The 21,985-nt window shown below is 58.3% G+C and overlaps 3 protein-coding genes across 7 annotated transcripts in view; 2 read left to right on the plus strand and 1 right to left on the minus strand.

The window, feature by feature from the left end:
• RFX1 (regulatory factor X1) overlaps positions 1 to 9,983 on the plus strand; it is a 47,498-nt gene extending 37,515 nt beyond the window's left edge. For 3 of the 4 annotated variants that reach the window (XM_023188626.3, XM_023188627.3, XM_023188629.3), the window contains 12 exons: positions 403 to 584; positions 1,652 to 1,771; positions 1,866 to 1,981; positions 4,148 to 4,266; positions 4,369 to 4,478; positions 5,108 to 5,259; positions 5,339 to 5,436; positions 7,506 to 7,655; positions 7,762 to 7,970; positions 8,244 to 8,397; positions 8,478 to 8,523; positions 8,653 to 9,983. In XM_023188626.3, coding sequence (XP_023044394.1) covers positions 403 to 584; positions 1,652 to 1,771; positions 1,866 to 1,981; positions 4,148 to 4,266; positions 4,369 to 4,478; positions 5,108 to 5,259; positions 5,339 to 5,436; positions 7,506 to 7,655; positions 7,762 to 7,970; positions 8,244 to 8,397; positions 8,478 to 8,523; positions 8,653 to 8,822 — 1,626 coding nt within the window. In that variant the 3' untranslated portion in view covers positions 8,823 to 9,983. The remainder of the gene's footprint in view (positions 1 to 402; positions 585 to 1,651; positions 1,772 to 1,865; positions 1,982 to 4,147; positions 4,267 to 4,368; positions 4,479 to 5,107; positions 5,260 to 5,338; positions 5,437 to 7,505; positions 7,656 to 7,761; positions 7,971 to 8,243; positions 8,398 to 8,477; positions 8,524 to 8,652) is intronic. The other variant, XM_023188628.3, reaches the window with a different exon arrangement.
• Positions 9,984 to 10,063: 80 nt separating this feature from the next.
• On the minus strand, positions 10,064 to 19,068 carry DCAF15 (DDB1 and CUL4 associated factor 15). Its single transcript, XM_023188630.1, has 13 exons — positions 18,904 to 19,068; positions 17,086 to 17,183; positions 16,862 to 16,997; positions 15,524 to 15,630; positions 15,282 to 15,421; positions 15,022 to 15,192; positions 12,045 to 12,479; positions 11,851 to 11,942; positions 11,630 to 11,758; positions 11,456 to 11,541; positions 11,135 to 11,239; positions 10,947 to 11,062; positions 10,064 to 10,574 (listed from the first exon to the last, which is right to left on the minus strand). The coding sequence occupies exons 1-13, from the start codon at positions 19,033 to 19,035 to the stop codon at positions 10,519 to 10,521; spliced, it is 1,803 nt and encodes a 600-aa protein (XP_023044398.1). The 5' UTR covers positions 19,036 to 19,068; the 3' UTR covers positions 10,064 to 10,518.
• The window catches only part of PODNL1 (podocan like 1), a 27,634-nt gene continuing 23,789 nt past the window's right edge, over positions 18,141 to 21,985 (plus strand). For both annotated transcript variants that reach the window (XM_023188632.2, XM_023188635.2), the window contains exon 1: positions 18,141 to 18,414. In XM_023188632.2, coding sequence (XP_023044400.1) covers positions 18,397 to 18,414 — 18 coding nt within the window. In that variant the 5' untranslated portion in view covers positions 18,141 to 18,396. The remainder of the gene's footprint in view (positions 18,415 to 21,985) is intronic.

Genomic DNA, 21,985 nt, shown 5'->3' on the forward strand with positions numbered 1-21,985 from the left:
GCCTCCCGAAGTGCTGGGATTACAGGCTTGAGCCACCGCGCCCGGCCGACACTAGCTAATTTTTAAAAAAATTCGTTGGTAGAGACAGGGTCTCCCTATGTTGCCCAGGCTGGGCTCAAGTGATCCTCCCACCTTAGCCCCCCAAAGTGCTAGAACTAAAGGGGGGAGCCGTGTCCAGCCCTTAATGTGTTTAGCTGCACATGGCAACTGTATTGGACAGTGCAGTTCTAGAGAGTTCTGTGGGACATAGTTCCTGGGGAGGATGACAGTAGGATGTGCTAACTTATGGTGGGCGTGGCTGCCAGGATCCCAGCTGGAAGTTGATATGGGCACTCAGCCCCAGCACTCAGAGGTGACAGAAGCGCCTCTGACTGGTGCTCTCCCATCTGCCTCCGGCCCCAGGTCCAGTGGCTCCTGGACAACTATGAGACGGCTGAGGGCGTGAGTCTGCCACGGAGTACCCTCTACTGCCACTACCTGCTGCACTGTCAGGAGCAGAAGCTGGAGCCCGTCAACGCCGCCTCCTTCGGCAAGCTCATCCGCTCCGTCTTCATGGGCCTGCGAACCCGCCGTCTGGGCACCAGGTAGGGCCGTCCATCTACTCCCAGCAGCCCCTGGGGAATTGGCGGGCACACCAAGGCCCACCCCCAACTCCAAGTCATCCTGGGCAGTCCAATCCAGCCCAGCCCCGCCGGCCTCCACGAGGCTCACTCCCACCCCAGGCCTTTGCACTGGCGGTGCCTTCCACCTCGTGTTTCTCACCCCTCCTTACTCACACGTCCCCTGACTGCCTCAACTGAAACCGCAGCCTCCTCCCTCTCCCCCGCCCGACACCCCAAACCCTGCTTTATTTTTCTCTTTAGCATTGAGCACCCTCACATGTGCCTTTTTTTTTTTTGTCTTTGGAGACAGAGTCTCACTCTGTGGCCCAGGCTGGAGTGCAGTGGCTCAATCTCTGCTTACTGCAACCTCCGCCTCACAGGTTCAAGCCATTCTCATGCCTCAGCCTCTTGAGTACCTTGGGATTACAAGCATGCGCCACCATGCCCAGCTAATTTTAAAAAAATATTTTTAGTAGAGACAGGGTTTTGCTATGTTGGCCAGGCTGGTCTTGAACTCCTGTCCTCAAGTGATCTTGGCCTCCCAAAGTGCTAGGATTATAGGCATGAGCCACCATGCCCAGCCTACACGTGCCTTTTACGTGACTTATTTCAGTTGTTCTGGTCCGTCTGCAATGCTTGTACCTTGATGACGCGGGGTTGCACCTAGTCAGTGCTTCCTCAGGGCCTGTGAGTCAGTGAATTCATGCGGGAAGGAACAAGAAGCATCCCATGAACCCACCCCTCTCTTCCTCTTCTTTGCCACCCCCGTGGCTCACCCCCGCTCACGTCTCGGTTCCCGTTCCCAGCTTCAGCATCACCTCATTCAGCCATTCAGCCATTCATTTGTGTATAATCTTGGGCAAAGTACTGGATCTCTCCCAATACCCACAGGCCCTGTGCCTCCTCAGTGCAGCACCCCCAGCTCTGCAGGGCAGGCGTCTCTCCATCTGTTCCCCTAATAGAGAGGAGATGGGTGTGCTGTGAGGCGCTCCATGGCCAGCCAGCCGGCAGACCCCCAGCCCAGCCCTTCCCCTCCACCTCCCTCCCAGGGGCAACTCCAAGTACCACTACTACGGCCTGCGCATCAAGGCCAGCTCACCCCTGTTGCGACTGATGGAGGACCAGCAGCACATGGCCATGCGGGGCCAGCCCTTCTCGCAGAAGCAGAGGTAGGAGAGCAGGAGCGGACCCGGGGCAGGGCAGGCGGGGAAGGGCATACAGGCCGGCCCCCAGCAGCCAGCCCGCCTGCCCATTCTACTCCAGGCTCAAGCCCATCCAGAAGATGGAAGGCATGACCAACGGCGTGGCGGTGGGGCAGCAGCCCAGCACGGGGCTGTCGGACATCAGCGCCCAGGTGCAGCAGTACCAGCAGTTTCTGGGTGAGAGCTCCCTGGCCTGTGCTTCCCCCAGCCACCACCACCCCCCACCCCCCCCGCCCCATATAGATGGTTCCCAAAGCCAGGCAGCCTCTGAGCCAGGGAGGGCTTGGTGGAGATGCTTGAGGCCCAGCAGGGGGTGGGGGAGACATCACAGTCTCCGTCCACAGTGACGGTTCTGTCCCCAGAATCCTTCTTCAAGGTAAATTCTCTTTTCTTTCAATGCAAAGTATTTCTCTGGGGTTCTGAGCTCCCCAGTGAATCCTTTTTATGCTACATGAGATTTTCTTTATTTTTGTGTTTGTTTATTGATTTTTTTGAGACAGATTCTCTGTCACCCAGGCTGGAGTGCATTGACACCATCCTGGCTCACTGCCACCTCCGCCTTCTGGGTTCAAGTGATTCTCCTGCCTCAGCCTCCTGAGTAGCTGGGACTACAGGCATGAGCCGCCATGCCTGGCTAATTTTAGTATTTTTAGTAGAGATGGGGTTTCACCCTGTTGGCCAGGCTGGTCTTGAACTCCTGACCTGAAGTGATCCTCCCGCCTTGGCCTCCCAAAGTTCTGGGATTACAGGCGTGAGCCACCATGCCCAGCCTACATGAGATTTCAAATCCCACCCAGTTGGACATGGTTACTTGTTGGAGATATGACGGCAGGTCCTCTTACCTTGTGAGTCCTGTGAGGCCCACTCACTTTCCTCTCGAGCCATCCCACAGCCATGGTGTCCACGGGGCTAGAACCACTCACTTGCCAAGAAGGCAGGCATGTACCCAGTGTTTCTAAAAGTAAACTTTTTTTTTTTTTTTGAGACGGAGTCTCGCTCTGTCGCCCGGGCTGGAGTGCAGTGGCCGGATCTCAGCTCACTGCAAGCTCCGCCTCCCGGGTTTACGCCATTCTTCTGCCTCAGCCTCCCAAGTAGCTGGGACTACAGGCACCAGCCACCTCGCCCGGCTAGCTTTTTGTATTTTTTAGTAGAGACGGGGTTTCACCGTGTTAGCCAGGATGGTCTCGAACTCCTGACCTCGTGATCCGCCCGTCTTGGCCTCCCAAAGTGCTGGGATTACAGGCTTGAGCCACCGCACCCGGCCTAAAAGTAAACTTAAAAAAAGGCCGGGTGCCGTGGTTCATGTCTGTAATCACAGCACTTTGGGAGGCTGAGGCTAGAGGAAATGCTTGAGGTCAAGGGTTCAAGACCAGCCTAGTCAAACATGGTGAATCCCCATCTCTACTAAAAATACCAAAATTAGCCTGGCATGGTGGCGGGTGCCTGTAATCCCAACTACTCAGGAGGCTGAAGCAGAATTGCTTGAACCTGGGAGGCGGAGGTTGCAATGAGCCAAGATGGCACCATTGTACTCCAGCCTGGGCAACAGAGTGAGTGAGACTCTGTCTCAGGAAAATAAAAAAGGCCGGATGCGGTGGCTCATGTATATAGTCCCAGTACTTTGGGAGGCCGAGGTGGGAGGAATTGCTTGAGTCCAGGAGTTGGAGACCAGCCTGGGCAATATAGCAGGACCCCATCTCTTAAAAAAAAAAAAAAAAAAAAGACAAAGTAAACAACAATCCATGAAAACAGGGCCAAAGGATGCTAAGTAAACAAGCAAACCCTTGGAACCCATAGTCCAGCCACACATCCTTGATCCTGAGCACGTGGGAGCTCATTTCCTCACCTGCCATGGAGGCCAGGACATCCCATTTGTCCCGTCCGTGCCTGGGGCCATGGGGGAGGATGGGGAACAATACTTCTGGCAGAGTCGAGGGGCATCCCCAGGGCGACTGTCCACGGCTAGCCCCAACCTGGGGTGTTCAGGCTCAGGGCAGCATCCTGTGGTCCTGACTGTGCCCTGGGGGCCTACCCATTCCCTTGCCAGGTGGGTGCTGTGTTGCAGCCGGGACTCAGAGGCCCACGTCCTGAGGGCTGGTGCGGTGCTGCCACTCAGCAAACAGGCGGGGCTGGCACAAGACCCTCCTGTCCTCTCTGCCAGAGGAGTGTGGGCCCTCAAGTCCTCCCCATCCTGGGCCCAGGCCAGGCGCTCGCCCCCACCGAGCCTTGTCTCTCACCGGCACTTGGGGGACCCCAGTCTGATGAGAAAGGGACAACTCTGGGACCCCAGGGTGGGCAGGCATGGGGGATGAAGGGCCTCATGGTTCCCCCCCGGCCCCGCAGATGCCTCTCGGAGCCTCCCTGACTTCACAGAGCTCGACCTCCAGGGCAAGGTGCTGCCTGAGGGTGTCGGGCCCGGCGACATCAAAGCCTTCCAGGTCCTGTACCGGGAACACTGTGAGGTAGGGCAGCCAGGTGGGCAGGCAAGCGAATGGGGACGCAGCCATGGGCATGGGAGGGTCATGCTGCCCCCCAGCCTCCCTGAGCATCTGCCTCTGCCACAGGCCATTGTCGACGTCATGGTGAACCTGCAGTTCACCCTGGTGGAGACGCTGTGGAAGACCTTCTGGAGGTACAACCTCAGCCAGCCCAGCGAGGCGCCGCCGCTGGCCGTGTGAGTACTGCCCGGCAAGGGGGGCGGAGGGTGGGACCTCAGGTGATGTTGACACCCAGGGTTGGGGCGCCTGCTTGTCCCCTGCAGTTTATGGGGTACACATGCCCTTGGCTGTGTGGAGTGTGTGTGTATAGCCACCCGACACTCAGAGTCGGGGTGGCGTGCCTGACCAAGCCCAGGCATGGGGCAGGGCACCATCTCCTCACTGGAGTGGCAGGTTCTGGAATTTGTTTGACCCCTGTATGCAGGGTAGGGTGTAGGATCCCATCCCACCCCCCGGGCCTGTGCCAGCCGGACCCTGGGGATCCTCGGGAGGCAGGGGGCACTTACCTGACCCTGGGCTGGGGGTGGGGGTCTGATGCTGGGGGCAGGGCCACAGAGTGCCCCAGTGACCCTGGGTTGGGGACAAGCTATACCTGTGCCTTTCTGGCACTTGGGACAGGACCATAGAGTGCCCCAGTGACCCTGGAGTGGAGGTAAGGGGGTACCTGTGCCTTCTGACACTGGGGGAGAACCACAGAGTACCCCAGAGACCCTGGGTCAGGGACAGGGGGTACCTGTTCCCTTCTGACAATGGGGGCAGGACCATAGAGTGCCCCAGTGACCCGGGGTGGGGTGGGTGCCTGCAGGCATGACGAGGCCGAGAAGCGACTGCCCAAAGCCATCCTGGTGCTGCTCTCCAAGTTCGAGCCCGTGCTCCAATGGACCAAGCACTGTGACAACGTGCTGTACCAGGGCCTGGTGGAAATCCTCATCCCCGACGTGCTGCGGCCCATCCCCAGTGAGTGCTTGGCCTGCTCGGCACCCCCTGCCCCACATACCCCGCCCTGCCCTGACCGGCCCCCCGCCACCGCCCACAGGTGCCTTGACCCAAGCGATCCGGAACTTTGCCAAGAGCCTGGAGAGCTGGCTCACCCACGCCATGGTCAATATCCCCGAGGAGATGCTGCGGGTGAAGGTGAGGGTGTGGGCGGTCCCTTTCTCTTGTCTTTGGGGCTTAGGCCCCCCCGTCTCCTCTGCTCCCCAGGGGCGGTAAGATTTGTCCCCACGCCTGTTCCAGGGATGATGCCTGTGAGGGAAGGGGAGACCTTCTCCGCCTCGGGGAGCACCCTGGGCAATGTCTTTATAAACCAGTGTCCTCAGGCACCCACTTCTGAAATGCAACCCCTTTGTGGTGTTACTGTACTCAACACAGCATCTTTCAAAAATAAAAACCAACTGCAAACGTACAGTAGTTCCCTTTAGACAGCCTTGCTAGAAAGTGCTTCATGTGTGGCCGGGCGTGGTGGCTCACGCCTGTAATCCCAGCACTTTGGGAGGCCGAGGCAGGCGGATCACGAGGTCAGGAGATCGAGACCATCCTGGCTAACACAGTGAAACCCTGTCTTTACTAAAAATACCAAAAAAAAAAATTAGCCGGATGTGGCGGCATGCGCCTGTAGTCAGAGCTGCTGGGGAGGCTGAGGCAACAGAATGGCATGAACCCAGGAGGCCAAGATCGCACCACTGCACTCCAGCCTGGGCGACAGAGTGAGACTCTGTCAAAAAAAAAAAAAAAAAAAAGAAAGTGCTTCAGGTGTGCAGAGACAGATAAAACTTTTTAAGAAAGGCAACAACATCTTTAAGGAAACATAATACTTGCCTTTTTCATCAAAAGATGCACATTTACTAACTACTTAGATGTGAGGAATTTGATGGGATGTGGTTGGGGAAAAAAAAAAAAACCCACCGCTGGGCACAGGGCAGGGACTGGGGCCTGTGGAGACAGTAGATGCCAGATCCAGGAACAACCCTTCAGAACCAGCAAGACTCATATTCATGTATTCACACAACCTCCTTCTCAGTACACAGCAATGAACAAGAGGGACAAAACCCCTGTCCTCTCCCAGAGTGGAGATTCCAGGGTATGAAAGAAAATGAGGCCGGGCGCAGTGGCTCATGCCTGTAATCCCAGCACTTTGGGAGGCTGAGGTGGGCGGATCACTTGAGGTCAGGAGTTTAAGACAAGCCTGGCCAACATGGTGAAACCCTGTCTACTGAAAATACAAAAATTAGCCTGACATGGTGGTGTGCGCCTATGATCACAGCTACTCAGGAGGTTGAGGCACGAGAATCGCTTGACCCCAGGAGGCGGAGGTTACAGTGAGCCGAGATCACGCCCCTGCACTCCAGCCTGGGCTGCAGAGTGAGATTCAGTGTCAAAAAAAGAAAGAAAGAAATCAAAGCAGGATTTGCCCTTTCTGCGCAGTGCCGTCCATATTTTCTATTGTGTTCTCTTTCGTTAAAAAAAAAAAAAAAAAAGCCTTTCCTGGCACGGTGGCTCACTTCCAACACTTCGGGAGGCAAAGACAGGAGGATCTCTTGAAGCCAGAAGTTTGAGACTAGTCTGGGCGACATGGCGAGACCCTGTCTCAACTGTTATTTTATTTTATTTTATTTTTTTTTGAGAAGGAGTCTCGCTCTGTAGCCCGGGCTGGAGTGCAGTGGCCCGATCTCAGCTCACTGCAAGCTCCGCCTCCCGGGTTCACGCCATTCTCCTGCCTCAGCCTCCCGAGTAGCTGGGACTACAGGCGCCAGCCACCTCGCCCGGCTAGCTTTTTGTATTTTTTAGTAGAGACGGGGTTTCACCGTGTTAGCCAGGATGGTCTCGAACTCCTGACCTCGTGATCCACCCGTCTCGGCCTCCCAAAGTGCTGGGATTACAGGCTTGAGCCACCGCGCCCGGCCTCTCAACTGTTATTTTAAAAAATAAAAATACATTTTAAAAAATATTGTGCCCTGGCCAGAATACAATTAATTGAATTTTGGGGGGCGCTTACGAGTGGACGTAACTTTACCCAAAGTGGCGCAAACTTTACCCAAAGTTTGAAGGTCGCGATCCTTCTGTATCCCAACAAAAGTAGCGAGGCACATCCCTCCTTTTTTAGGAAAAAGGAAACCGGCTGAAGGAGGTTGCCTCGGGGTGGGGCCAGGGCTGGCGGGCTGGGGTTCCTCGAAAGCAGCAAGCCCCCCAATCCCTGCACGCAGGTGGCCGCGGCCGGCGCCTTCGCGCAGACACTGCGGCGCTACACGTCGCTCAACCACCTGGCGCAGGCGGCGCGCGCTGTGCTGCAGAACACCGCGCAGATCAACCAGATGCTGAGCGACCTCAACCGCGTGGACTTCGCCAACGTGCAGGTGAGTGCGGGACGGGGCGGGCGAATGAGGGGCAGCCCAGGGGGGCGGGCCAGGCCGGGGTGATGGCGGCTGAGCCCGGGGCGCCCGCCCAACCGGTGTGCCCCAGGAGCAGGCCTCGTGGGTGTGCCGTTGCGAGGACCGCGTGGTGCAGCGGCTGGAGCAGGACTTCAAGGTGACGCTGCAGCAGCAGAACTCGCTGGAGCAGTGGGCGGCCTGGCTGGACGGCGTGGTGAGCCAGGTGCTCAAGCCCTACCAGGGCAGCGCCGGCTTCCCCAAGGCCGCCAAGCTCTTCCTTCTCAAGTGGTCCTTCTACAGGTGCGCGCGCGGCGGGATCGGGCCCGGGCTGCACCAGGGAAGGCCCTGGGCCCCTGGGGGACTCAGTTGCTCTTCTACGACGACCCGAGCCTGCAGGCTGGGTGGGCGGGCTGGGGCCCTGGGCTCTGTACCATGCACGCCCGGGGGAAGGCTGTGCTGGGGTCCAGCCTGAGTCGCTGGCCTGGCGCGAGGCCCGGGCACGTCGCAGCGGGGAGGGGTCGAGGGGTTGGGCCGGACGGGGCCTGACGGTCTCCTCTCCGTCGCCATACCCAGCTCCATGGTGATCCGGGACCTGACCCTGCGCAGCGCCGCCAGCTTCGGCTCCTTCCACCTCATCCGGCTGCTCTACGACGAGTACATGTACTACCTGATCGAGCACCGCGTAGCCCAGGCCAAGGGCGAGACCCCCATCGCCGTCATGGGCGAGGTGCGCGCAGCGGGCCACTGGGGGCGCGGGCAGGGCGCCAGGCGGCGGGACCCTCACCCATTTTCTTCTCCTTCCTCCAGTTCGCCAATCTGGCCACCTCCCTGAACCCCCTGGACCCCGACAAAGGTAGGCGAGGCGTTTTCCCACCCAGGGCGCGGGTCCCGGGGGGTGGCGGACAACGGAGGGGCTGGGGAGGAGGAGGAACCCGGGGCGTTGCCACCCCGCCCCGAGCCTGACTTGGTCCCTGTGTCCCAGATGAGGAGGAGGAAGAGGAGGAGGAGAGCGAGGACGAGCTGCCGCAGGACATCTCACTGGCGGCTGGCGGCGAGTCACCTGCGCTGGGCCCAGAGACCCTGGAGCCGCCGGCCAAGCTGGCGCGGACTGACGCGCGCGGCCTCTTCGTGCAGGCACTGCCCTCCAGCTAAGCCCTTGGCCTCCCCGCCCCACCCGCCCCCGCCACCCCTTCACGCCAGGGTCCCTCACAGCTTCTGTGGCTTCGTGGTCACCGCTCCAGCCTCAGCCAGGGCAGGGAGGGGGCCTCCGAGACAGGGAAGGCCGGGGCCCTCCTACCCTATGGGGCCGGCACAATCAGTGGGCTGGGCGGAGCCGCAGCTGCAAACTCTGACACAAAAGACGTGCCTTAAGGAACCCGCCGCGTGCCCAGGTGCCCCGTGGGGCATCCAGCTCGGCCCCTTGGCCGCCCCCCTCCCAGGCCGCAGCATCTTCACCCCAGCCCCGTCCTCCCACCACCCCAGGGGGCAGGCAGGCAGGCCCCCTCCCGTGCGGAACTGTTAACTTATTCAGCTCGCTGGCTTTGCACAGCCTGTCCTGGGCCCAGCCCTGAGCCCCGGGCCGGCGCAGGTGGGCGTCACCTGGGGACTCCCCACTGTCAGCAGCAGCCCCGGGACCCCCTACCCCCAGCAACCCCACTGCTTCCCCTTCTTGGTATTAAGTGCAATTAAAGCCGTGGGTGTCGCATCTTCTCCGCTGGGCCCTCTCTCGCCCCCAAGCCCGAGAAGGGGGCACTGCCCGGCCCGGCTGTGGGGAGGGCGGCAGGGGGCACGGCCTCCAGCTTCCAAAGAGCAGCGGGCCGCGGGGCCGGGGAGTGCCCACAGACCCCAGCCCCCGCGCCCCCCCTCCACCGCTGGTTTGTAATGGAACCTTTTCTGTGCCCCTATCTTCCCGGAGACTGTGCTTCTCCTCCGTGCCGTGCGATCCCCACCCCTGACTATTGTGCGATTCGTGAGCGCCGCCCGAGCGGAGTTGGTAACTTGTTGGGTTTTTTTCCAACCATCATGGCCTTATCTGTTCCAGTTTTCTCAGTGTTTTCAGCCTGTGAGATAGATGTTTATGGCAAGAAAAAGAAAAAAAAAAAATGGAAATCTGACCTATTGTATAAAAATCACTATTTTGTGTGCTCCGCGTGCTACAGCTTTTGGGGCGGCCCTGCCCAGTCCCCGTGCCCACGGGGCTCCCTCTCCCGGCGGTGAAAGTGTCCACACGTGTGGTAGTCTAGTGTGCCGAGCTGTTTTCTACCTTTTTGTAGTCTTTCTTAAAACAATAAATTCCGCTGTGATATTTGCCTACTGCTGACTCGCCGGGCCTTGGTGGGGGCCTTGGGGCGGGGGCTCCAGCTGGGCCCCGAGCTGCAGTAAGGGGACCTCAATGAGGTTCAGAAATTAAAACATTTATTACATGAAGAACGGAGTGGAGATGGCCAGGAGGTTGCCAGCCTGGGTGGGGAGGCTGGGGACGGGCAGGGCAGGGGGAACAGGGTCCATTCGACCTCCCGGAGGGCAACGTCCACAGCTGTAGCCGAAGAAATGGGCAAATGCACAAGGGACCAGGCCCATGCCCAGCTCGGAGTGAAGGCAGGGCGCTCAGGCTGGTGGGGCAAGGGGCGCCCTCTCTCTGCCCCTTCCCAACTTAAATAGGCATAAATAAAAAGCGTCCAGACCCTCGGGCCACCAGGGGCTGCCCTGCCCAGCCCGGTTCCGCAGCCTAACACTAGTGCCGGTCATCAGTCGGTGGGCCAGCCGGCCAGGAAGAGGCCACCCCGGGAAGGCAGCCGGTCCCAGGCCGCGGAGGTAGTTGGAGTCAGTGTCCGGGGCGGCCCGGCCCTCACAGCACGATCCATGTGTATCGCTCGCTGTCTGCCAGAACCTTCAGGGAGCACCCTACAGGGACAGGTGGGGACAAAGCATGGAGCCCCTCCCTGCCCAGCCCTGCAGCTGCACTCCCCACCTGACCTCCTTCTGGCCCAGAAGGTTCCAGAAGGCAAGAACCCTGCTGAGTTGCCCTCCGCCTCTAGCCTGCAGCTACCCAATAAACGTCTGTAGTGTGAACCCTGTAGTGTGAACGAGTGACGGGCCAGACTTGGCGGGAGGCTCCCAGGCCCCACACCTTCAGGGCTGCTGAGCTAGGCCTGGCCTGGGCGGCCCTCTCCTTACCAGCCTTCCCACCCATTTCATCAGCACTCAGGAATCAGCGCCTGGGTGAAGACAAGTGACCCTGGGGACCCTGACCATCATGGGGTCACCGAGCCCCACCTTTGTGGAGCGCCTCGTTGGTCATCCTGTTGACGTAGCGGCCGCTGCTCTCGGGCACCAGCCATTTCATGACCATGTCCACGCAGCTCTTGCGGTAGGAGCTCCAGACACTGCCGCTGCGGGGCCAGGGGGTGAGTGGCTCTCATCGCCTCAGCCGCCCCCGACCCTGCCCCCCAGCCCTGCCTCACCTGGTCTGCCCTTTGACCTCAGTCAGGTCGCCTACACTGACTGTCTCGAAGATGCCTGTGTTGAGGTCCCATGCCACCTTGAGGCTGGTGTGATAGGTCTTTGGTCTGCAGTGGAGAGGGCCACAGGACAAGCGCTGGGACAGCCGGGCTCCTGAACCAGGCCCCACGCTACCCTGAGGGGCTTTTGTCTTTGGAGAAGCTACGGAGGGGCCCAGCCAGGTTGTGGCACAGGGAGCGCCTTCTCACATCCCCACGCCCCCACCCTGAAATGTCTGCCAGTGGGCCCCCAGTGGACAGGGAGGGCAGGGTCCCCGCGCTCACCGGAGCTGACCCTCCTCAGTGGGGGACGGGAAGGCCAGGAGCAGCAGGCCAATGTTGATGAGGACCTGGTTGGTTTCCGGGCAGACCTGGGGTTGGGGGTGGACGATGCCAGCTGCTGAGGGCGACTCCAGAGTACAGGGAGCCCTGGGCCCACCTTGCCCACCCTGGGCCCACCTCTAGAATGACGATGTCATAGTCGCTGAAAGAACAGAACTGATGGCCCCAGGTAGCGTCGTGGCGGATGACCTCATTGATGACATATTCGAAGTCCAGTGTGAGCTGCTCCACTGTCAGGTACTGGCCCTGCGGGCGAGTGGGCAGGCGCAGAGGACGGTGCCAACTGCCCCCCAGCAGCTTCCCGGGACTGCCCTTGGCCCGCCCACGCCCGCACCCACCTGGACAGCAGTCCGCTCCCGCATGGGCCGCAAGTTGTGGCCACGAAGATCGGTCACCACGAAGGGCAGGGAGATCTTGTCGTCCTCGAACTCTGGGGAGGCAGGAAGTGGGGGTGGGGTGGAGGGAGGCCAGGGGCCCCATCTGGGTTGGCTTCCCCATCCCAGGCCCTGCCGCATGCCTGCCCCCCACTCACCATCCTCCGGCTCCGTCCCCTCTCCGGACTCCAGCACATAGTACAGCTTGGTGTAGTTGATGTAGCCAGGCTCGGGGGCAGGCGCCTCCGAGGCAGGGGGGCTGTCCCGGGGTGCTGCCTCCCCACACAGGGCTAAGGGCTCAGAGTGCGCACGGCAGCGGCTGCCAGAGGGTCCTGGGCACAGGGCAGGCCGGGCTTCCTCAGGGGCCCCGCCCTTGGCCTCTTTGGCCCGGCGGAAGATGTCAGCCACAAACTCCTTGGCTTTGGCAATGGCGGGCGAGGGCTCAGGAGACCCAGAGGAACGGGCTGGGGCCGCTTCAGGGCAGAAGCTGGGGAGGGCAGGGGGCAGCTCTGGGCTCTGGGGCTCGGGGGGGCTGGCAGGCGCCGGGGGGCAGGTGCTGTGGTCATACAGGATTTGGCAGAAACTCCTGTCACCTGGAAGGAGAGATGGGTGTGAAGAAGTGTCAGTCTGGGGTGCTCCCAGCCTCGCTCAGTGTCCTCAGGGGTTTTCAGAAACCCACCTTGAGGAGACACTTCTAGACCTGGCTATGCTGAGATCAGTCTGAAACACCCAGAAGGGGAAAGACCTTTCCGCGCATGCACACCACGCACGCGTGCGTGCAGACGTTCGTTCAAACCCCTTTCTTAAGCTGTCTACTGAGTGCCCCACGCTGAGGACACAGGAGTGAACTAGACAGACAGAGCCCTGCCCTGGGGGAGCCGACACTCTACAGTGTAGAGCGTTCACTCCAGTAGCATCCGGCCTCCTAACATCTGCCACTCTGTCGAGGGACATCCTGTGATTTTCACTGGTATTTCTCTGATATGGAAGACCTAAGGCAAGGCCCTCCTGGGTCCTTCCCGACACAAGCCAGACTGCTGCGGGCACACTTCATCCAATCGGGGCCTCTGTCTCTGCCTGCCTAGAGATAACTCCCCCAAGGAATGTGGGCAACACATGGAGAACCCCAACATATTCACTGAGCAGCCCTGTGGCTGGGCCCCATCCCAGGTTTCCTCTGAGCCCCGTACAAGTAACCCCCAGAGAAGGGCCGCATCCCCCAAAATGCAGCTCAGAGATGAACTTGCCCAAGGTCACATCTGAGATCAATCGAGTCCGGGCTCCCCTCCACCACCGTGACAGCCCTTCCATGACAGGGCAGGGAACAGGTGACAATGGCCAAGGAAGAAAGCACCCCTGTGTCAGCACCTCCCACTGATGACCACGCCCTCTCCCTGGGCTGGCGCAGAGCTGACTGTCCGCTGTGGTTGTTCCTAACAGGACCCACAGCCGAAAGGGCAGAACTGCGTCAACCCTCGCAAGCTGCGGGGTTCATGGCCAATAACCGAGTGGCCGAGCCTCAGCAAAGGACAGCGCTCACCCTTCCTGGTATAGATTGGGGGCTGGGGACAGAGTGCCCTGGCCCCTGGCTTATTTGTGGGCTGAGTTATATACATTTAATCCCGCCCATTCCCCGACCGCCCCCAGGGACAACCATTTCCATGGGGATTTAATGGGCGTCTTTGTATCTGAGTTCTTGTAAAATTAAAACGTCTTTTTTTTTGGAGATGGAGTCTTGCTGTCTCCCAGGCTGGAGTACGTTGGCACAGTCTTGGCTCACCGCAACCTCCGCCTCCTGGGTTCAAGCAATTCTCCAGCCTCAGCCTCCTGAGTAGCTGGAATTAGAAGCATGCGCCATTCATGCCCAGCTAATTCTTGTATTTTTAGTAGAGATGGGGTTTCACCATGTTGGCCACACTGGTCTTGAACTCCCTGACCTCATGTGATCCGCCTGCCCTGGCCTCCCAAAGTGCTGGGATTACAGGCGTGAGCCACTGTGCCTGGCCTAAAACGTCTTTTTAATTTATATTAAGTGGTTCCAGTTATAGATTCCTTGTGTTTCACCCACATGTGCACACATCTCTGACACATGCTCCATGGATGCCAACGCAGGGGCCTTCACTGATGCTCCACAGATGCCCCCAACCCCCCGACTCCTCCTAACTCACTCCCCAATCCCCAGGGAGGGTTCTTCAGGTGGCCCCCAGCTCCCCGTCAGCAGCCTTGGGACACAGGGACCCAGCGAGACCCTGCCAGAGGAAAAGACCCGGGCACAGGGCAGCTGGGTCAGTCACAGTCACAATTCTGTGCCAAATGGCCCCGGGGCCCCCTCCCTCCTGCTGCTGCCAGCCGGTGGCATGATCCAGCCTCCTGACATTTGTCACTGTCAAGGGACATCTTGTGATTTTCACTGGCATCTTTCCGACATCAAACATATAAGGCAAGTGCCTGCCCACTAACCACGCCCCGAAATGTCACATTAGCAGTTCTCTTCTTAAGAGAAAGGGGCGCTTCCCCATCCAGCTAGCCACCTGTGGCTATTTCAGCTTAACACAACTACAATTAAATCCATCACAGGCCAGGCGCGGTGGCTCACGCCTGCCATCCCACCACTTTGGGAGGCCAAGGTGAGTGGATCGCTTGAGGTCAGGAGTTTTGAGACCAGCCTGATCAACACGGTGAAATCCCATCTCTACTAAAAACACAAAAATTAGCTGGGTGTGATGGCACAGGCCTGTAGTCCCAGCTTCTCAGGAGGCTGAGAGAGGAGAATTGCTTGAGCCTGGGAGGTGGAGGTTGCAATGAGCCGAGACCGCGCCACTGGACTCCAGTGGAAAAAAAAAAGTATCACAAGCTCAGTTCCTCAGTCACACGAGCCACATTCCAAGTGGCTCCTAGAGGCAGCCATGGTGGACAAAGCAGATCATGGGACATCTCAGCCACTGGCAAGATCCCGTGGGCAGGGCTGTGGCGGGCGTGGCCACGTTTGGACCCCAGCATTCCCACGACCAGGCTGTGTGACCTGGGGAAGTAGGCTCCCGCCTCTCTATGCCTGGGGCCGCTTGTCTATGTGGTGGGGTAGGGAGAGGACCCGCTTCACGCGTTGCCGGGCTGCCATGAGACCGCAGGGCCTACCTGCCGAGTGGACAGAGACGGCGCAGGCCACCAGGGAGTAGCTGGTGTTGAGCAGCACCACCTGGTCCTTCTTGAGCTGGAAGGCGGGCTGGAAGGTGGGGAAGGGGTAGACCACCTGGTACTTGGTGTGCAGCATGAAGCCGTGCCGCAGGCACTGCGCGTTCGGGTCTCCTGCAGCAACACACACCACAGCGGCTCACTCTCGGTCCGAGGCAGGGGGACGGGGGGGCAGGGGGCCCTCGCCCCCTCGGCCCCCTCACCTGGGTGGGCCCGGCTGGCATCCTGGCAAGCGGCACAGCGGCCCGGCGGCGGTACCGCCACGGTGCTGACGTAGATGTCACGGTGGTTCTCGTCGCTCATCATCATCATGTTCATGAGCATCCCGTTGGCCGAGCGGGTGCTGGGGGCCGGCACACCCTCAGCTGCCTGGTCGGCGCCTGGGGCCCCCACTGCACACCCCCTGCCCCAACCAGCCATGGCTCCCCCAGGAGCCGGGTCTCACTTGAAGCCAAAGACGATGACCTTAGAGGCGTCGCTGGGCCACTCGCATACGGTCAGGTACAGGTCGCTGTAGATCTCCTCATCCTGGAAGAGCCGAACCTGCCGGACCTGCGAGGCACGTTCAGGGTCAGCACCGGGTCAGGGAACCTGCGGGGGTCCCCCGAAGCTGTACGATGCAGTCCCTCATCAGGGCTGGGGCTGAGCAGGTAGGAGCACCCCAACAGCCCGCACCACACCCCTCCACCTTGCCTGAGGACAGCCTGAGGAGGCTCCTTTCACCAGTGGGGGAGACGGGGGACACCAGGCCAGGGTGGATGCAGCTGATGGAAACAATGTCCCGGAGGAGGCTGCGCCAGGCACTGGTTCCAAGCCCAGCCCACCCGGAAGCCCACTCAGCTCTCCGAGTTCACATGCTTCCAGGAGTCCAGGGTCAAGGCTAAAGCCAGGGTGGCTTAGTCCTAATAAAGCTAACTGGCCTGAGCCAACGTGTTCTATCGCTTCATCGAGTGTATTGCATCAAATGAAATTGCCACTATTTACCCCATTTTGAAACATAAAAATGGTAATTTCATTTTTTTTTTGAGACAGAGTCTCGCTCTGTAGGATGGAGTGCAGTGGCTCGATCTCAGCTCACTGCAACCTCTGCCTCCCGGGTTCGAAGCGATTCTCCTGCCTCAGCCTCCAGAGTAGCTGGGATTACAGACATGCACCACCATGCCCGGCTAATTTTGCACTTTTAGTAGAGATGGGGTTTCACCATGTTGGCCAGGCTGGTCTTGAACTCCCGACCTCAGGTGATCCACTCACCTCGGCCTCCCCAAGTGTTGGGATTACAGGCATGAGCCACTGCACCCAGCCTTCGTTTTGTTTTGTTTTGTTTTGTTTTGTTTTGTTTTAGAGACAGGGCCTTACTCTGTTGCCCAGGCTGGAGTGCAATGGTGTGATCATGGCTCACTACAGCCTCAAACTCCTGGGCTCAAGTGATTCTCCTGCCTCAACCTCCAGAGGAGCTGACTATAGGCACATGCCAATATGCCCAGCTCATTTTTTTTATTTTTAGTAGAGATGGGGTTTTTTGCCCTGTTGCCCAGCCTGGTCTTGAACTCCTGGGATCAAGTAATCCTCCCACCTTGGCCTCCCAAAGTACTGGGAGTACAGGCGTGAGTTACCATGTCAGGCCCTGGTAATTTCATATGGTTGGATCTAACACATGGAATATCGACAATGACCCCATGAGTACATGATCATTTTACATCCAGGGAACCTGAGGCTCAGAGGGTGCTGTGACCTGCTGAGCCACACCATCTGAAGGGCCAGCCTGGTGCTGAAGCCTCCCTACCAGCTTGAGCTTGCTGTGGACGTTGAACTCCCACCAGTACAGATGGTAGATGTAGAAGGAGAAGTCGTCGTCCCCACTGCTGCTGGTATAGGAGAGGACGTAGCGGCCGCATTTGGAAAAGCCCAGGAAGATATGTCTGTGGGGGTGGAGGGGGCACAGCGGCCAGGTCAGGGCGAGCCCACCACCCCCACCCAGCTTCCCCCTTTGCCTGGGCCCAGCCTCACCCTGCATAGAGAAAGTCCTCATCCACGATGTTCTTGAGGGACACGCAGACCCGGGGAGGCAGCTTCCGGAAGAGGCGAGGGGAGAGCTGTCCGCTGATCTGGGGAAGGGGTGGTCAGGGCACTTCAGGCACCATCTGCGGCCCCCAGCCCCCTCACCCACAGCAGAGAGGCAGGGCAGCTCTCACCGGGTCCAGCCCGGCCCAGCCCACCATAATGGTCAAAAGGAGACCAAGCTCTGGAAGGTGGGAATAACTGAGGCAGATGGGGACAGTAAAGCCAGGTGGACCTCGCTTGAGCCTTGATCTCCACCAGGGACCCACGTCACCTTCCCAGTTTCACACCTCTTCAGCCTCAGGTCCCTCTTGACTGAGCCCAGCATCACTGCCCCCAAGAAAGCTCCCCAATCACCATGTCCCATGCTGGGCCACCTGCTTCCCTCCCTGAAGGCTGTCCCTAAGCTGTGGGTATTCATCCTACTAAGGAGGCTGAGACAGGGTCCTGACATGTACCCATCTGTCCCCAACCCACCAGCCTTCAAACGAGGGGGCTTCTCCTCCCCGGACCAGCTCTGGCCTCTGCTGGGGGCCAGTCAAGGCAGATAGAAGGGTGAGCCTAACCAACGACCCAACTCCCCCTTCCCAATTAACTACCGCCTTCCAGTGGAATCCCTCATCCCCAAAACTTCACCACGGAAGGATATGTGGGGAATGACAGGCACAAGCCAGGCACAGGGACATCAGAGCAGCCTCACTCTTGCTACCCAGGCTGACTGGGGAGACACAGCTCTGCCTTCAAGACATTCCAATCTGATGGAACGAGTCCAATCTGGGAAGCTCCCTGTCTGATGGGAGACAAGCCCTGTCCACAAGGAGGTCTCAGTCTGATGGAGGAAACAGCCCGGCCAGCCAGGCCCAGGCCGACATGGGAGACACAATCCCTGCCCAAGGAGGTTCCAAGCTAAGGGCGGAACCACAGCCAAGCCCAGGGAGCTCCCAGGCTAAGGGCGGAGACTGTCCCAGCCCAGGGAGCTCCCAGTCAAAAGGGGGAGACACAGTACTGTCCTTACAAAGCTATCAGCCTCACGGAGAAGGCGCAGTCCCTGTCCACAGAGACACAGCCTTGCCCCAGTTACTGCCCACCTGCAAGAGATTCACATTTCTGCCCTCCAGAGCTCCCAAACTGATGGGGGAGAGAGACATCATCCCCCAGCTCTGGGAATTTCCAGTCTGATGGAGGAGACAGAGCCTGCTTCGGTAACTTTCACTCTGCGGGGGAAGACTCAGCCCTATCCAAGGAGCTCCCACACTTTCAATGGGGAGGCCCACCCAGGTACAGGAACTCCCAGCTCATGTGTGGTCGAGGCTCGGGCAGGGAGAGGAACATCAGGCGGTGGAAGCCCAAAGCCAGCGGCAGGGGCTCTGCAAAGGGGGCGGGAAGGTTCCATTACGGAGGGGCCATGGGAGCAGGGCTTTGAAAAATGGATCTGAACCTGGATCGCCCCCTTCTTCCTGATACTCCCTGCGGCCTCGGAGGAGGGGTCGCCTCCCTCTGAGCCCCCTCCTTGGGGCCCCGCCCCCAACCCCCTCCATCCCAGCCCCTTTGCCGGTTACCCAACACAACCTCCTGCATCCAGGCCCCCGACTGAGCCTCCTCCATCCAAGCCATCTCCCCCGGGCCCCGCCCAGGCCCTTCATCCGAGCCCCCTCCCCTGGGGCCCCGCCCCCAACCCCTCACCCCGCGAACGCCCTCCTCCCTCCGCCTCCCTCGTCCCTACTCCCCACCCTCCGGCGCGTTCCCCACTCCAGCTCCAGGCCTCACCTTGACCCGCTCCAGCTGCTTGAGGACGTGCTCCCGCCGCCGCCCTGCTGCCCGCTTCCCTCCGGCTCCCCCCGGGCCGCCGCCGCCGCTCCCAGCCCCGCTGTTCCGCTCCGATTTCGAGCTGGGCGCCATTTTCACCCCCTCCCTCCACTTCCGGAGCAACCGGCCCCTTCGCCCCACCCCTGCCGCCTCCTCATTGGTCCTTTCTCGGGACAGCGGCCCGCCGGTTGGGTGAAAGCCCGCACTCGCGCTATGCCTGTCCATCAAAGCCGCCTCGACTCTTGATTGGTAGCGACAGTAACAGCCCCCGCGGCCAGTTGCCGTATTCCCGCCCTGCCTTAAGCACGTACCACTCGGAGGTCCCGTTTGTGCGCCTAGCCCAGATAACTTTGATGTGATAGGTGGATATCTCTGTCTGTCTCAATGGCGTCACGCCCCCTGTGGCTAGCGGGTTTCCATGGAGACCACAGGCGGTCCAGGCCCTTGGGCGGGGCGACGGGAGCCTGTGGTCCACCAAGACTCGAGAATCCTCAGCCCCCCGGCTGCCCGCGCCCAGTCTGGGTGGGCAGAGGCCTGACGAGCATACTTGGGCGGCAAAACCAGGCCGACAAAAGAGATTTACAAAAAAGGGAAAAAACGATGGGATTCGATGAAAGCTTATTTCCGATGGGCGGATTGGTGGGATGACGGTGTTGATAATGATAGCATCAATCATGTATCGCTCCACATATGACAGACAAGTTCTGAGCTTAAACAGTTCGATGTGGCAGGGCCCTGTTGTGCCCATTATACAGATGATGGCAATACAAATAATTGTTGAAGGGCCGCTCCGTGCATCATATTCGTATCATTGGTTTTATTGTTTTTAGACAGAGTCTCACTTTGTCACCCAGGCTGGAGTGCAGTGCAACGGCTCACTGCAGCCTCGACCCCGGGCTCAGATGATCCTCTCACCTCAGCCTCTCATGTGGCTGGTACTACAGACGTGCGCCACCACGCCCGGCCAATTTTTTGTATTATTAGTAGAGAGGAGGTTTCACTATGTTGGCCAGGCTGGTTGCGAACTCCTGACCTCAGGTATTCCGCCCGCCTAGGCCTCCGAAAGTGCTGGAATTACAGGCATAAGCCACCGTGCCCGGCCTAATTTTTTGTGTTTTTTGTAGAGACGGAGTTTCACCAAGTTGTCCAGGCTGGTCTCCAACTCCTGGGCTCAAGTGATCCTCCCACCTCTGCTTCCCAAAGTGTTGGGATGACAGGCCAGCCCATTTAATCCTCTGAACAATCTAGAAGATAGGTTTTTTAAATTATCTTCATTAAAAAAATGTTTTTTGTAGAGACGGGGTCTCACTGTATTGCCCAGGCTGCTCTCCTGACCTCAATCGATCATCCCATCTTGGCCTCCCAAAGTGCTGGGATTACAGCCATAAACCACTGTGCCCAGCTGATTTCAAGGGTTTTAGGAGTTATGTGCCAGAAAACCTGAGTAAGACCAAATTATATGTTTATTGGTTTTTTTTATTACAACACAATATCACAACATATCTTTTTTTTTTTTTTTTTTTTTTGAGATGGAGTTTCGCTCTTGTTGCCCAGGCTGGAGTGCAGTGACACAATCTCAACTCACTGCACCCTTCACCTCCCGTGTTCAAGCAAGTGATTCTCCTGCCCCAGCCTCCCAAGTAGCTGGGATTACAGGCATGCGCCACCACGCCTGGCTAATCTTTGTATTTTTAGTAGAGACAGGGTTTCACTATGTTGGCCAGGCTGGTCTCAAACTCCTGACCTCAGGTGATCCACCCACCCCACCCTCCCAAAGTGCTGGGATTACAGGCGTGAGCCACTGCGCCCGGCCATCACAACATATCTTTAGCCAAAGATTCCCATGCTTCTTGCACACCCTACGTCCATGGAGAGCAAAGCTGTCCCCAAGACAGTGGGGACACCTGGCTGCTATTGCCTTAACCAAGTGATCAAAATCAACATCACCAGTGATAAGTCATTTTGATATCACGGATCCCAGCTACGTGATAGGGAGGACATTTGTAACTCTCTGATATTATCCCCAAACCTAGAACCTCAATCTAACCATTAGACAACATCAGACCTTTATCTCAAATTGAAAAATGTTCTCAAAATACATTACCAGGCTGGGTGCGGTGGCTCACACCTGTAATCCCAGCACTTTGGGAAGCAGAGGAGGGAGGATCACTTGAACCCAGGAGGTCAAGACCAGCTTGGACAAAATAGCGAAACCCTCATCTCTACAAAACATCAAATAAATTAGCTGACTCTACTGGCACACATCTATAGCCTCAGCCACTGGGGAGGCTGAGGCAGGAAGATTACTTGAGCCCAGGAGGTCGAGGCTGCAGTGAGCTCTGATGGTGACACTGCACTCCAGCCTGGGAGACAGAGCGAGACCTTGTCTCAAATAAAAAACAAAACAAGGCCAGGCATGGTGGCTCATGCCTGTAATCCCAGCACTTTGGGAGCCTGAGACAGGAAGAAGGCTTGAAGAGAAGAATTTGACCAGTCTCAGCAACTATCAAGACCTCGTCTCTACAAAGAAAAAACTTTTTTTTTTTCATTAGTCAGGTGTGGTAGCACATCTGTCTTCCTATGTAATTGGGAGACTGAGTCGGGAGGATCCCTTGCACCCAGGAGTTTGAAGTTACAGTGAGCTGTGATTGCATCACTGCATTCCAGCCTGGGTGACACGAGCAAGACCCTGTCTTTAATAATAATAATAAAATTAAAAATAACAAAAATAAAATAATGTTGTTTCAAAATTCAAAGGGCTGGCACAGTGGCTCATGCCTATAATCCCAACACTTGGGGAGGCCAAAGCAGGTGGATCACTTGAGGCCAGGGGTTCAAGACCAGCCTAACCAACATGGTGAAACCCTGTCTCTGCTAAAAATACAAAAATTAGCCTGGCATGGTGGGCTCCTACAATCCCAGCTACTCGGGAGGCTGAGGCATGAGAATCGCTTGAACCTGGGAGGCAGAGGTTTCAGAGCGAGACTCTACAGAGTCTTTGAGGTTATACATAAATAACCTCAAAGGTTTTAAAAGAGCATGG

Source organism: Piliocolobus tephrosceles, chromosome 21 (assembly GCF_002776525.5).
Source record: "Piliocolobus tephrosceles isolate RC106 chromosome 21, ASM277652v3, whole genome shotgun sequence".
NCBI lineage: Eukaryota > Metazoa > Chordata > Mammalia > Primates > Cercopithecidae > Piliocolobus > Piliocolobus tephrosceles.

Excerpts from the sequence above, each read along its gene's own strand:
- DCAF15 (XM_023188630.1), bottom strand. The coding sequence starts at position 19,035 with ATGGCGCCCAGCTCGAAATCGGAGCGGAACAGCGGGGCTGGGAGCGGC. Across the intron at positions 15,631-16,861 it reads TCCACAGCAAGCTCAAGCTG|GTCCGGCAGGTTCGGCTCTT; the intron begins GTAGGGAGGCTT and ends CGTGCCTCGCAG. Across the intron at positions 11,240-11,455 it reads ACTGAGGAGGGTCAGCTCCG|ACCAAAGACCTATCACACCA; the intron begins GTGAGCGCGGGG and ends TCTCCACTGCAG.